Source organism: Candoia aspera, chromosome 5, assembly GCF_035149785.1.
Source record: "Candoia aspera isolate rCanAsp1 chromosome 5, rCanAsp1.hap2, whole genome shotgun sequence".
Taxonomy (NCBI): Eukaryota; Metazoa; Chordata; class Lepidosauria; order Squamata; family Boidae; genus Candoia; species Candoia aspera.
In genome coordinates, this window is record NC_086157.1 from 79782392 (window position 1) to 79797966 (window position 15575).

Consider the following 15575-nt stretch of genomic DNA (forward strand, 5'->3'; position numbering starts at 1 on the left):
AGGGAAGCAGAAAATGAAGAAATAGCTTGTTCCTAATAATTTTTCTGGGTCAGAGAATTGAGAATTATATTGTTTGGAGATATATTGATAGCTGTACTTGCTAGGGAATTACCAAAATTTGCATGTTTTTTTCATTCAATCCCACAAAAAGAAATTGGCATTAAATGTATTGTATACAAAAGAAAGTAAAATGAACAGATTTGTCTATCCCTACATGTATTTTCCATATTAGAATTACTGTGACGGATTATCAGTTTTGTTATGATTTATTAGTCAGTTAAAGCCAACACTCTCAAGGCAACATACATCGTAACAAAAATAAACAATAATAAAAGCAACATTTCTATCCAATTGTGGATTGGTTGTTTTTTATTTTTATTTTTTTTGTACAAGCCTGACTAGATTTCAGAAAAAGTCCTTCCCTCTATTTCACCAAAACTGAGGCTGAATAGGATTTTACTTATTTGACGTCTGGAACATTTCTCCTATTACAAAGTTGTTGCTTCAGTTTCTTGTAGTACTGTATATTACAAATGTCACTGTGCTCTGGTTGCTGTTTTATGAGTCTACACCGTTGTTCTAAATTTGAATTTGTAAGACAGGTAGTTTGTTTCCATAACCTAAGCTGTCATCATATACAATTGCTTGGTACAGTCATATTGTCCTGCTGTTGCAATATTAAAATTTCACAAGATGATCAGATGAGTCCTCCAAAGTCACTCTTGAAATCTGGATTCAATTCTTCCTCTTGTATTGACTGTCTACATTACTTTAAAACAAAAAGATGTGTATTTCTAAAATATGAAAAATAAAACATTTCTAAAATTATTCATTATTGATAATTTTTTTATCATGTAAATTACATCCACCCCAGATTTATTTATTTACACATACACACACAGTATACCCAATTGTGAGATAAGGTGAGGTATAGATCTTTAACACTAACACAAAATATTATCATCTCTTAATTCTGATAAAACATTATTATTCAGTCATTTGAACTAGCAGTTATTAAAAGCATTAAAGATAACAAGTTAGGATATTGTTTTATATTTGGAAATTCATTTAGGAAGACCTTCTCAGCAAATAGGTGAGATAAATCAAACCAACAACAACAATAACACAGGTGAGAAGTAAAGGAGGCAAGCCTTCAATTATATCTTATTCTTCCCTTCTATTGTTAATAATGGAAGGGAGTTAAATTAGATCAGCATCAGGACTGGATTCAATTTCCTTTGCAACAGAGGTGTGCACAGGTTTAGGCAGACCCAAGACATTTAGTACTACAGGTCCCTTTGGCACCCAGTGTCCAAACTCTTTCTCCCTTCCCTGCCCGCTGCTCTTTCTGAGGTTCTCCAATATCTATGTTTCTTGGCATTTGAAAGCTTAGCCATAAATAGGATACCAGGATGGGAGGATCACCACATTGGTTAGAACCTGTTACCAAGATTGGAGGAGAGAATCTATAGTTCCTAGGATGTTGGACCAGAGGCCATGGATTAGCAGTATAAATGCCTTTTATTTTTTTCCCAAAAAGGTACATGAAGTTATTATTTACTTTCTTAAGCACTTACATGTTATTGTAACAGAAGATGGATCAAGTATAACATTTTTACAATCAGGTATATCCAAATCAGAAATGTGTTGCTGGTCATATATATCTTGTCTTAAAATATTCATTACAAACTCTTTATTCATTCTATACTTCATGAAGTCATCACTCTCAGGTGGCACCAAGAATTGCAAGTAGTATGATGCTGTATTGTTTTCTCCACTGAAGGATTAAGAAGTGAGAATGAAAAGCCAAATGGTTAAAAAACAATTCCATCACTTATGTTTCTAAGGTTTTCACCTTGCATGTTTTAAGTGTTTTTCAAAAATATGTTGCTATGAGCTCCACCATATACTGTAGAATAGACCAAGAATCAACATCACAGGAAGGCTAAGACTACAGTACTTTTATTGAGAGTGGCTATAATAACAGAATATTGCAAGCCTGATTGTGTTGTACCTCCTCCTCTTCTTATACACATGTAAATTAGGGAGGTGTCTGAGCCACATACACATTCTTACTGCTTGTTTTTGACATACAATATGTTTTTCTTCTCATTACTTTAGTAACAGATCCAGTTTATATCTTTCAAGGTCATTTCCTTAATCTTTATAGTTGCTACTACAATTACCAACGTACAGTATGGCTGTAGTAAATGGATGCAGTTCATTTGTACAAGATCTGCAGCTTGATTTCAGAAACTTCAAACATCCTGGTCCCTACATCAGCCTCCAAAGCCAGTTATTCTTGACACCAAAACTCCAACATTTTTGTCCACTGGAACATGGACAAAAGGAGGTCTACTGGGGTAGGCCTGGGAATTTGAAGACTCTCAGATATGGAGCCTCTGAGATATTCTTTCAGGAACCAAAGGAGCTGTAGGTCTGCAGGAACCAAAGACTTCAAATAGTATCTAATTTGTGCCATATGTGAATCAGGTATATATTCCCTCTCACTGTACACAGTGGGATGGAAATGGTTCTAAAAGGGTAAAGGCAGCTGAAGAAAGAAAACAATATATATTTTTTAAAAGCCTAATTCATTTCCTGCTAGGAGCATCTTAGCAGGACATTAGATTCTCTAAGTCTTTCACATTGGACAAACTTCTCACTTCATCATTAGGATTGTTCAGTTAAAAGGTAAAAAAGACTGAACAAGTTCAATAACCACTAAATGCTGCTGGAATTCTTCACATTTTATAGACTACTGGCTGACTACAGTTTTGAACAGGATAGGAGTGGGGCTAGACTGCATCAATTCAATATACTGAGTATTCTAAAATTATGATATGGCTGAAATAAAATGCTCATAAGCATAAAAAATAATTGCATTTCAACATACCACAAACTGCCCAGAAAATCATCATCCCTTCATTCCTTCTCTCCTTTACTCTCCCCAGCCCACACATGACCACCAAGATGAAATTCGTTCCCCTAAAATTACATAATTAAACATATGGGTTTTTTTGTTTTTGCCTTTCGTACCTGAAAGAAATAACTTCAGCTGAGATAAAATATCTTCCCAGTGCAGGTGAATAACTGTATACATCCTTAAGCTTGAGAGAAAAAACATTAATCATGATCAATCTTACACAATATGGAAAGAACCCTCTCATTTAGTTGGCTATTAACTTTTAATTAATTTTAAAATCTAGTTTTTTTTATTTATCTAGACCAGAATCTGTTTTCTTTGACTAAGGCAAAAATTCACTCTGCCATTCCATATGGTTCTCTTGCAGAATGCCAAAAACAGACACTAGGTATTCTTATTAAGAGCTTCAGGTAGAATTAGTAAAATGCTACTCTTACTTAAATGCCATACAGTATCTTATACCCAAAGGGGAAACATTTATAACCCCAATCTATTACCTTCCAGCCTACAGATAAGTCTTAGCTGTCTACTTTAATAGTGAAAGCAAATATTAAAAGATAGAAGAATCCTTTGTATACTGTATCTCTGATGGTAAGTCTAGGGAGATTCCATTTCATCAATGTTTTTACTTCACAATCCCTCATAAGGTAGCTAAATGAACTTACCCTCTTATTAAGATTTTTCAAAAACACATCATATGCAGGTTCTGAGAGAAGCACATTAGGATTTGGACAATTAATGTTTACTACTCCTGAGAAATTGTGTTGTTTACCACCTGCAATTAATTCAGAATCCCAATATTCATCTTCATCTATGTAAGCCTCTAAAATAATAAAAGGGAATAAAAGTAGTTATTATTTAGGCACATATCCTAAATGTGACTATAACAACTCATAATGTTATTCCAACCAGGCCAGAAGTCAACAAACTTTTTAAATTAGAATTTGGAGAGCCTACTGTAAGTGAAACCTGCCATGTGGGGAAGACCTTGCCCATTGTCTAAATAGATAGTGACTGGAAGAGAACCCACTACAGGTAATAACATCCTGTTTTCTCTTTTTATAGGACCAGGTCTTCTAAAGCTCCCAGTTATTGCATCATCTACAGTATCTGTTCCCTGACTATAAAAGAAACACTGTCCATGGTAGTGGATTTGGTATTGAAGGGGTTAACTCAAAGTTGTGTTAGCCTTTTGGGAGCCTTCAGGGTAAATTAACTTGTTTGACTTCATAATGAACTGGAGAGAGGTCTTTATGTGGTTACCTGCTTCCCACTACCTTCCCCAGCTCCTGTCTTAGACTGATCCTATTTATACAACATGGTCAACAGGACAGAGGCATCTTTCCACTCCCTTACTGCTTGCTGCCCCTTCTCATTTGCATGTATTTCAGAATCTGGTCCTTGATTTGAATTCTCTTCCCCCTGTCACTTTAGGTTTCACACATTCTTGGATGAATTTTGGGACTTGAAAACCTACTTAATCAGTAAAGCAGACTGATGGTGGAAGTGGTTGTGAGCAGATACTGATGATGGTGGTGGGACTTCTTTACTGCAAGTCTTATTAATAAAATTAGTTGGTAGGTAGGTAGGTTTAAGCTTATGACTGTATAGTATTATTTTAATTGTGATTTTATATTATTGTATATATTGATTTTATTCATTTTGTTTTAATTGCTGTTCAGTTTTTATTTATTTTTTACTGTGGCTGGACTGTGTCCTGTTAATGTGTGGGTTCTAAATAAAACAATTGTTTGGCATTTTAAATGGTAGAAATTGCTTCTGTTTTCTGGTTTTATTAATAGTGATTTAGTGTTATGGGATATGTTACAAAATGATGGGACAGTTGAGAATGGAACTTGGTCTTGGATCAATAGTAACGTAATAGTTACTTAAAGTAACTGGCACCATTAGCTTAGTTTAACATTAATAAAAATAGATGGAGGTGGTACTAGAATGCTTCCATATATATTAAAAAAAATTCCCCTCACCCCTATGGGTGGTATGTGTCTTCCTCAACCTCGGGTCCTCTACCAGAGGCCTGGGGGTTTGAGGGTTCTGTGCAGTATCTTAGCACATTCCTAGCATTGCACTATTCTGGACAGAGAGCTCTGATGTTGCTCCTGGGATCTGTTGGAGCCACTCTCCCAGCTTAGGAGTCACAGCCCCAAGTGCTCCTACCACCACTGGGACCACTTCCGCCTTCACTTTCCACATCCTCTCTAATTCCTCCTTCAGGCCCTGGTACTTCTTCAGCTTCTCATACTCCTTCTTCCTGATGTTGCTGTCACTTGGCACCACTACATTTATCACCACTGCTATCTTCTGGTCCTTGTCTACTACCACAATGTCTGGTTGATTGACCAGTACCTGCCTGTCCATCTGGATCTGAAAGTCCCACAGGATCTTAGCCCTGTCATTTTCCACAACCTTCTGTGGAATCTCTCATCTGGACTTGGGCAGGTCTAGCCCATACGCTGTGCAGATGTTCCTGTACACAGTGCCAGCTACTTGATTGTGCCGTTCAGTGTATGCTGTTCCTGCCTACATCATACACCTTGCCACTATGTGTTGGACTGTTTCTGAGGCTTCTCTGCACAGTCTGCACCTTGGCTCCTATCTAGTGTGGTAGATCCCTGCTTCTATAGGTCTGGTGCCAAGTGCCTGTTCTTGTGCTGCTCTGATCAGGACCTCAGTGCTGTCTTTAGTCCAGCCCTTTCCAGCCACTGGTAGGATTTCCCAATGTCAGCCACCTCAGCTATCTGTCAATGGTACATGTATGTGTGTGTGTATGTGTGTAAAAAGATATATATATATATATATATATATATATATATATATATATATATATAATATTTTTACTTCAACCTTTGCTCTAGTATAAAGTTTATTTTATGTATGTATATGTATTTCTTTCTCTTTTCTTTGATTTTGCTTTTTTGTCGTTTTACTTAATTAAAGAAAGACACATTAAAACAAAAAAATAGATCAAGGGGAACATAGTTATCATTTTGTGTTTGGATAACTTGTGTCACTATTAGGAAATAGAAAATACATTACAAGGTGCATTCCCTCTTTCTGATTAAGCATGATATGTGAGAGATTCCAATGTCCTACAGATATCAGTAAGATTTAATCACAGCAGCTTCAGCCAGATCAGGACTGTACACTAAATTAGGAAAACATCCCCAAATCTTTTAACCCAATTATAAATCTAAAAAAAAAATCACATCCAAAGAGAGTACAAACCTGAATACAATATTAAACTTAAAATGGTCACAAGGGTCAACAATACAAAAGCAGACGTTATAACCATCCAGAGTTTGCATTTCCAAAAAACTATTGAAGAACATGATTTTACGCTGATTGTCACCTAAAGATGCAAGGAATAAAAAAAAAATGAAAAGCATGTTAATGTTCTTACGTTTAAAACATCCAAACAGACACACACCATAATATTGGTGGAACAAAGGAAGGTGTTTTCCACTAAACCACTACTCCGTATATCTCAACACATCTTTGCTGACTGACAGTGACTTCCAATGTTTCAAACCAAGGTTTTAGCCAGCACTACTTAGAAATGTCAATAAAGGAACCTGGGATATTTTGCATGCAAATCAGATGCAGTACTACTGTAACCTTACAATTTAGGAACAAAGAAGCTGTGTCATACTAAGTCAGATAATTACTCCATCCAGCCCAGTATGATCAATGATGACTAGTAAGTTTTTCAGAATTCAGGCAGCAGGAAATGATATAATGTACCAAACTGTATTTAAAGAATGAAAAACGGGATAAAAAGCTTCACAGAGAACCTGCAGACAGAGGGAGAAGAAAGAAAAGATAATCAGAAATCCAAAAAGAGGCATCAGAACTTCAGACCTTCTAACATCCTGAGCAGACTGTTGCACCTTGGGCCAACACTGGTGTTTGCTTAATCCAAACGAACAGTTAATGTCACCTACTCCAGCCAACTTTCATTTTTCTTGGGAATAAGTAAAAACTGGCTGCAGTCTGTTTGGGCAAAAATAGGTGTAATCCAAATCAAAGAGTCTTGCAACTCTTGAAGAAAGTTTCTGAGGAACTCATACAGTTTCATCTGTTTCAGTGACAGAAATGTAAAGTCTTTAAGAATTAAAGTGTATTTATTGTCCATTTAGAGCCAGGATAGCATACTGGTTCAGTTTGGGGGCTTGAAGCAGCAAAGAGACTGAACTGTAAACTCCTGCAGTTTTCTGGGTGACCTGGGACCAGTTTCTCTCTCTTATAGGGTTGGTCTTATAAAATAAGGAAAAACTGCCACTGAAACCACCTAGAATTCTCCAAAGAAAGGGGGATATAACTTGTGTGTGTTCTTATCTTTCTAAGCCCATAAGTTAAATCATCACTATTTATGGTAGATGGGAGGAAGAACTGGGGCAGGTGCTTGTCTTCTGAGTCAATGGCAGGTGAACGAGTCACTTTGACAGGACCACATAGTTCGACATTTTTAAAATGTCAAGAGCTCAGAAAAGTGCCTCTTTCTAACAAAGATGTGCAGTATTCTACTAGCAAAATAAATACTGTACATATCTGATCAAATCAGACAGACACCGAAATGAGTAAACATGTGAGGGCGTAAGTTGCGGCATCGACTACGTAGGCGCAGAGTTGATTCATTCACACCCCGTTTCCCGGTGGATTTCATAACTCCCCCCCCCCCCCATAGTAATAACAATTAGAATTAAACTTTCCGGGTTCAAGCAACTCCGAAGTAAATTCCATCTTGCGGCTAAACGTGACGCTGATCAGGTAATTCCTGTTTTCCTATCTTGGGAACAAAACAAACCATTACTAAAATGAAAAGAGGAAGTGAAAGCTGCAGTCGCTTACCGCGGCGGGGCGAGGGTCTTGGACCTGCAGAAGCTCGCTTTCTTCTCCTCTTTCTTCGTCTTTTCGGCGTAACTCAATGCCCGGCTGATTTTGCGCGGGGACGAGGCCATTCCCTGGGTCCATTCTCGATTCTTTTCTTTTTCAAGATCAGAGGCTATGTCAACGGAAAAATAACGACCTCCTTTACATGTCCAGAGTTGATTACGTTGATAGAGAAAGTGAAAGAAAACAAAAGCAAAAAACGGCGTTGGGCTCCAGTGTTGCCATGAAGCAAGATGATTTTAAAATGAAAATAAACGTGTAGCGTTTTCCAAGATGCTTCTGGAAAATCAGTGAGGGAAGGCAGGAAGTCCCCGCTGTTTCTCTCGAGTCGAGAAAGCAAGCTTTCGGTCCAAAGTTGCACAAGGCTGGATTTTCCGGTTCGCCTGCTTTCTACAGAGCAGTTAATTTAAATCGAAGCAACCCAGACTTTAGTGGAATGATAAACAAAAGCTCACTCCTTTGCTACGCTGAAGCAAAAACATTGAAAAGGGATAACTTTAATATTAGAAATAAAAATTAGAAGCAAAGGTCACTGGGGCTGCAGCTTAAAATTAGGTAAATTCAGATTTGACCAAAAGAAGTGTTTTGTTTAATGGCAAACTCCATAACTTAATGTTTTGTTTTTTCCCAAAAGAAGATCTGAAATTCAACCGACAATTTTTATTAACTGATTCCCTGAACTTATGTGACACAGTCACTTGAACTCAATGGCACTTGAGAAGACATGCATGAGTTTGGCTAAGATCCTACAGATGCTTACTTGGGAGAAAGTTTTGTTAAATTCATTGCATTTACAATCGATGACTTAAGACCAAAATTATGGTTTTCATGGGAAGATCTAGTTGGCAAAACTGGAAAAAATAAAATTAAATAAGTTTCAGGTTTATTTACACCAACATTCTTAAATATGTTGGTGTAAATTTTCAGGGCTCCAGAGTTTGGTGAGAACAAATTAGAGCCATTTCTGTCAAAGCTAAGAGTAGTGCCAGGCAAACTTAGGTTTTTTTTAAAAAAAATTCTAAATGGGGAGATGCATACTTGCCACCATGAAGACTTTTAAAACTAAAACTATATCCCAAAGGATGTATGGTGTAGAGGTGTGAGCCTATATTGATTCAAACCCCTTGGACATTGTTCAGTCTAGGTTTTTACAAGCACTTTTCCCCATTCCATGTTGTGTTTTGAATGCTTTAATCCACATGAAAACAGGTAAGATTCACTGGAAGCAATTTGCTAATCCTCCTTTTGCCTTAAACTCTTGTTGTACCCTGGTTCATTCGCTCCATTAGTTCTCTTTGATGGCTTTTCATCAAGCTGGAAAGAAAAATATCTCAGCTGACCTGTGTTATTGCAGCCTTTTTATCAACTCTCTGTTGCCCCTAAGTTTTTTTTTTTAAAAAGGCAAAATCTGTCAAAGAATCTTTGATGCTGCACAGCAGACAGATTTGGGTGCCGTAGTCCATTTCAGGTGTGGATTCCAATTTGGAAACCTTTTATACCATCAAGGTATAAAATTCAACTTTGTTTGCCCAGCACATTGTAGAGCAGTACTTGATAAGAGGCACAGTAGGACCCCATTCACTGAGAAATGTTGTCCTTGTGGTCAGAATGAATCTGAGATCTTATTGCATGTATTTTTCTGTTGCCTTTTCTAGGTCAATTTACAGTATGCAAACATACTGTTACCAGTTCTGAAAAATAAACAAATTTATTATTAAGGAGATGCAGTTCCTCCAAATTGAAACCCTCCCATCACTAGCAGAATTGCTCAACTTCTATCTGCAGCAATTTCCATAAGAAGAGATAAGAGATCCTAATCATGGAGTGATGACAGTATAAAGTCATGTCTTTCTTTTCCTTCTTTTCTTTTCCTTTTCTCTTTTCTTTTATTGCATTTTGCTTTTATTATAAGTGTCTTCTATTTTATTCTATTTCTAGTTTATCTTATGTCTTATATTGTCTTATTCCATTTTTTCCATTCTTCTGATTTTTAAGTCTTAATTTTTAAGTTTTATATGACCGATACACTGTTTTTCTTGTATTTGGTTATTGTGCCTGTGTGTTTACTTTGCTGGACTTTTTTTTTTTTTTATATAATTCACTGGGATGTGCATCTGACCACATATACTATGAGCAGATCCAATTGATTTTATCTTCCAGTTGCCTAGAAAATTCCTCACAGTGGTCCAGTAAATGTTCTTCCTGTGCCTATTGCCCCAATAGGATCCAGGTTACTTTAAATGATAGATACATACCATAAGAGAAGATAAATACTTACATTTTACCTCGTATCACCACAACATAGATCTAATCCATGTTCACCCAGATTCTTCATTTTCTGCCAGTAGTGTATCTCTTCTGCTGCTTGGTAAATGAAGGAGTTTCCCTGGATAAGCAGAGATAGGCCACGCAGGTGCAATCCTATCGAAGACAACAGACCGTCCCTTGTTCCAGTGGGCAACCAAGTCTCAGCAGAACTGCCCACCAGAGCTTCAGGGACACCCAAAACAACTCTGAAAACCAAATGGTTCCATCAGGCATTTGAAGTAGACTGATCAAATAGGCCGCTCCTCCTGTGGAACTTGATGGCACCTCTCAGCTCCAAAGCAATCACAGAATGATCTGATCATGAGAGGGAACTGATGGTAATGTTCCTAAATCTCAATCATGTTACATCTGCTCTGAGATATAAAACAGGTTAAGCAAGTAGTCTCCAATATACGTCAGGCTCTTTTTGTCTTCTGACAGGTCCATGGCTGTCATGGTGGCCACAAACTCCTGGGCTGCCTCTCACTCTTCAAGAAAGGCAGATTGAAAGCTGTCAAGACTAAGCTATTTTTCCCAGATAGAGGTTGGGAAATTAGTCAACCCAAGTACATTAGTTGCTGGTTTGTTTTGTTGCTGTAGTACATTGGTTGCCCTTGTTCTTGTTTTCCTCACGTTTTTTTTTCTTTATTTTATTGAATGTACAGTTTTTTAAAAATTGCTTAGCCAACTAGAGTCACATTTGCAAGATGGATTGCTATGTGAGCTGTATTGGGTGCCAATTTGCTTCCGGGTCCAATTCAAGATGCTGGTTGGTGTTGGACCTTTAAAGCCCTACATGGCATAAGTCCAGCTTACCTAAGGGTCTGTCTCATCCCCATGACATCAACCCGTCCCACCCTATCATGCAGATTGGGCATGTTATGGACCCCGTCTGTAAGAGAATTCCATCTGGTGGGGTCCAGGAAGCGGGCCTTTTCTGCAGTGGCTCCCGCCTTCTGGAAAATTCTGCTCCCGGAGGTGAGGCAGGCCCCATCAATCCTGGCCTTCTGGAAGAACCTGAAGACTTGGCTCTGCCATCACACTTGGGGCGGGAAGGGGAGTAGTTATTCCCAGGGGTTGCTGCTGCCTTAGAGCTCTCCTCACTGAATTAGATTTCTTATCGCCACTTGGATTTTATATTTATATTTATTTTTATATCTGGTAATTGTATTTATATTTTAAATGTTAGTTATGGTTATTGTTTTAATGTGCTAGTTTTATTGTAAGCTGCCCAGAGTCCCTCCCTTCAGGGAAGATGGGCAGTGGCAAAATTTGAAAAATAAACAAACAAATAAATAAATAAATAAAAATTGATTGAAATAGAGATATAATTGAAATGAAACAGAATTTTTCTCATTCTTGTGGCATATGCCAAACAACCAATACTACTCAAACACAAACACAAACACACACATGCACACACGCATACACACATCTGTGCACGTGAAACTAAGATGGCCAATGTTATAGATTAGAATTAAGGTGATCTAAGCTTATGGAGTGGAATATAGTGGAGGTTGTTTGTTAAATTTATCTAACAGTACAGTCAAAAGGCTCTTGATGCTTTACAACATAATCTACAATGTGAAATCTTATCTATGGTAAGTTATTAAAACATCCATGGCACACAATAATGGTAACAAAAACAACATTAATTAAAACCTGAGCAAATACAATTTAATCAACTAGGAAATCAGTTGAAAAAAGCTCTCCAGAAGAGTTCATCTTAACCAGCTTCTAGAAGGCAATCAATGTCAGGGCAAGTCTAACCTCTAAGGGAAGGCCCTTCCCTAATACAGGGCCCAAGACATAGAAACCCTGCCTCATACCTTCGATCATGGGAATCTTATGGAAGTAAGTAACATTCCTATATATAGGAATTTTGATTCTGGTTGGAAAAGATAGACCTGCAATAAAGCCATACATTGGCACTAAGCAAACACACACTTCAGATTATATTCAGAAACATAAGAAAAGCCAGTGTACAACATGCAGCCTTCAGCAAAGGATCGTTACCTTGCCATGGTGCTGGAGCTTGAGCACCTCAATGATGCCATGAGCTAAACCATGAAGGGCCACCCAAGACGGGAAGGTCGTGACAGAGAGGTCAGACTAAATGTGATCCCTGGGGAAGGTAATGGCAACCCACCCCACTATTCTTGCCGTGAAAACTAAATGGATCCGTACAACCAGAGATATGTTGGTATACCATCGGAAGATGAGACCCCCAGGTCAGAAGATGGTCAAAATGCTACTGGGGAGGAACAGAGGATGAGTTCAACTAGCCCCAGACGTGATGACGCAGCTAGCTCAAAGCCGAAAGGACGGCTAGCGGCCAATGGTGCTGGTGGTGAACGGCGAATCCGATGTTCTAAGGATCAACACACCATTGGAACCTGGAACGTAAGATCTATGAGCCAGGGCAAATTGGATGTGGTTATTGGTGAGATGTCAAGATTAAAGATAGACATTTTGGGCATCAGTGAACTGAAATGGACTGGAATGGGCCACTTCACATCAAATGACCACCAGATCTACTACTGTGGACAAGAGGACCACAGAAGAAATGGAGTAGCCTTCATAATTAATAGTAAAGTGGCTGACGCAGTGCTTGGATACAATCCAAAAAATGATAGAATGATCTCAATTCGAATTCAGGGCAAGCCATCTAAATCAAAGTGATCCAAATATACACCCCAACCACAGATGCTGAAGAAGCTGAAATAGAGCAGTTCTATGAGGATCTGCAGCACCTACCGGACAACACGCCTAAAAGAGATGTTATTTTCATCACAGGAGACTGGAATGCTAAGGTGGGCAGTCAAATGACACCTGGAATTACAGGTAAGCATGGCCTGGGAGAACAAAATGAAGCAGGACATAGGCTGATAGAATGTTGTCAAGACAAGTCAATGTGCATAACAAACACTCTCTTCCAGCAAGCTAAGAGGCAGCTTTATACATGGACTTCACCAGATGACCAACACCAAAGTCAGATTGACTACACCCTTTGCAGCCAACGGTGGTAGACATCCATACAGTCAGTAAAAACAAGACCTGGAGCTGACTGTAGTTCAGATCACGAACTTCTTATTGCACAATTTAGGATCAGACTAAAGAGATTAGGGAAGACCCACAGATCAGCTAGATATGAGCTCACTAATATGCCTAAGGAATATGCAGTGGAGGTAAAGAATAGATTTAGGGGACTGGACTTAGTAGATAGGGTCCCAGAAGAACTATGGACAGAAGTTCGCAACATTGTCCAGGAGGAGGCAACAAAATACATCCCAAAGAAAGAGAAAACCAAGAAGGCAAAGTGGCTGTCTGCTGAGACACTAGAAGTAGCCCAAGAAAGAAGGAAAGCAAAAGGCAACAGTGATAGGGGGAGATATGCCCAATTAAATGCAAAATTCCAGAGGTTAGCCAGAAGAGATAAGGAATTATTTTTAAACAAGCAATGTGCAGAAGTGGAAGAAGACAATAGAATAGGAAGGACAAGAGACCTCTTCCAGAAAATTAGAAACATTGGAGGTAAATTCCAGGCAAAAATAGGTATGATCAAAAACAAAGATGGCAAGGACCTAACAGAAAAAGAAGAGATCAAGAAAAGGTGGCAAGAATATACGGAAGACCTGTATAGGAAGGATAACAGTATTGGAGATAGCTTTGACAGTGTGGTCAGTGAGCTAGAGCCAGACATCCTGAAGAGTGAGGTTGAATGGGCCTTAAGAAGCATTGCTAATAACAAGGCAGCAGGAGATGGCAGCATCCCAGCTGAACTGTTCAAAATCTTGCAAGATGATGCTATCAAGGTAATGCATGCTATATGCCAGCAAATTTGGAAAACACAAGAATGGCCATCAGATTGGAAAAAAATCAACTTATATCCCTATACCAAAAAAGGGAAACACTAAAGAATGTTCAAACTATCGAACAGTGGCATTCATTTCACATGCCATTAAGGTAATGCTCAGGATCCTGCATGGTAGACTTCAGCAATTCATGGAGCGAGAATTGCCAGATGCACAAGCTGAGTTTAGAAAAGGCAGAGGAACTAGGGACCAAATTGCCAATATCTGCTGGATAATGGAAAAAGCCAGGGAGTTTCAGAAAAACATCTATTTCTGTTTTATTGACTATTCTAAAGCCTTTGACTGTGTGGACCACAACAAATTTTGACAAGTTCTTAGTAGTATGGATATACCAAGTCATCTTGTATGCCTCCTGAAGGATCTGTATAACGACCAAGTAGCAACAGTAAGAACAGACCATGGAACAATGGACTGGTTTAAGATTGGGAAAGGAGTACGGCAGGGCTGTATACTCTCACCCTACCTATTCAACTTGTACACAGAACATATCATACGACATGCTGGGCTTGAGGAATCCAAGGCTGGAGTTAAAATCGCTGGAGGAAACATGAACAATCTCAGATATGCAGATGATACCACTTTGATGGCTGAAAGCGAAGAGGAACTGAGGAGCCTTATGATGAAGGTAAAATAAGAAAGTGCAAAAGCTGGCTTGCAGCTAAACCTCAAAAAAACCAAGATTATGGCAACCAGCTTGATTGATAACTGGCAAATAGAGGGAGAAAACGTAGAGGCAGTGAAAGACTTTCTAGGTGCAAAGATTACTGCAGATGCTGACTGCAGTCAGGAAATCAGAAGACGTTTAATCCTTGGAAAAAGAGCAATGACAAATCTCGATAAAATAGTTAAGAACAGAGACATCACACTGACAACAAAGGTCCACATAGTTAAAGCAATGGTATTCCCCATAGTAACATATGGCTGCGAGAACTGGACCATAAGGAAGGCTGAGAGAAGGAAGATAGATGCTTTTGAACTGTGGTGTTGGAGGAAAATTCTGAGAGTGCCTTGGACTGCCAGAAGATCAAACCAGTCCATCCTCCAGGAAATAAAGCCAGACTGCTCACTTGAGGGAATGGTATTAAAGGCAAAACTGAAATACTTTGGCCACATAATGAGAAGACAGGACACCCTGGAGAAGATGCTGATGCTAGGGAGAGTGGAAGGCAAAAGGAAGAGGGGCCGACCAAGGGCAAGATGGATGGATGATATTCTACGTGATGGATTCATCCCTGGGGGAGCTGGGGGTGTTGATGACCAACAGTAAGCTCTGGCGTGGGCTGTTCCATGAAGTCACGAAGAGTCGAAAGTGACTGAACGAATAAAGAACAACAACAACGTGCAGGACAGGTATAATCTGCTGCTGGTGCCTTATGCCAGTTAACATGCAGGCAACTGCATTTTGTTCCAACTGTAGATTCTGGAATGCCTCTGAAGGTAGCATATTGCAGTACTAAACCAGATAGTGATGAGAGCATAAGAGTTACTTTTGTGAGATCCTCCTGCTCCAGATAGAGCTGCAAATGTTGATAAATATATGAATGGAAATGTAATTG

The 15575-nt window shown here is 38.7% G+C and overlaps 1 protein-coding gene across 1 annotated transcript; it reads right to left on the reverse strand.

Annotated features, from left to right (window-relative positions):
- Positions 1-393: 393 nt before the first annotated feature.
- On the reverse strand, positions 394-8204 carry C5H3orf52 (chromosome 5 C3orf52 homolog). Its single transcript, XM_063305559.1, has 6 exons — positions 7796-8204; positions 6173-6296; positions 3592-3749; positions 3040-3110; positions 1578-1777; positions 394-769 (listed from the first exon to the last, which is right to left on the reverse strand). Exons 1-6 carry the CDS (start codon positions 7916-7918, stop codon positions 762-764), a joined length of 684 nt encoding a protein of 227 aa, XP_063161629.1. The 5' UTR covers positions 7919-8204; the 3' UTR covers positions 394-761.
- Between the last annotated feature and the right edge of the window lie 7371 nt (positions 8205-15575).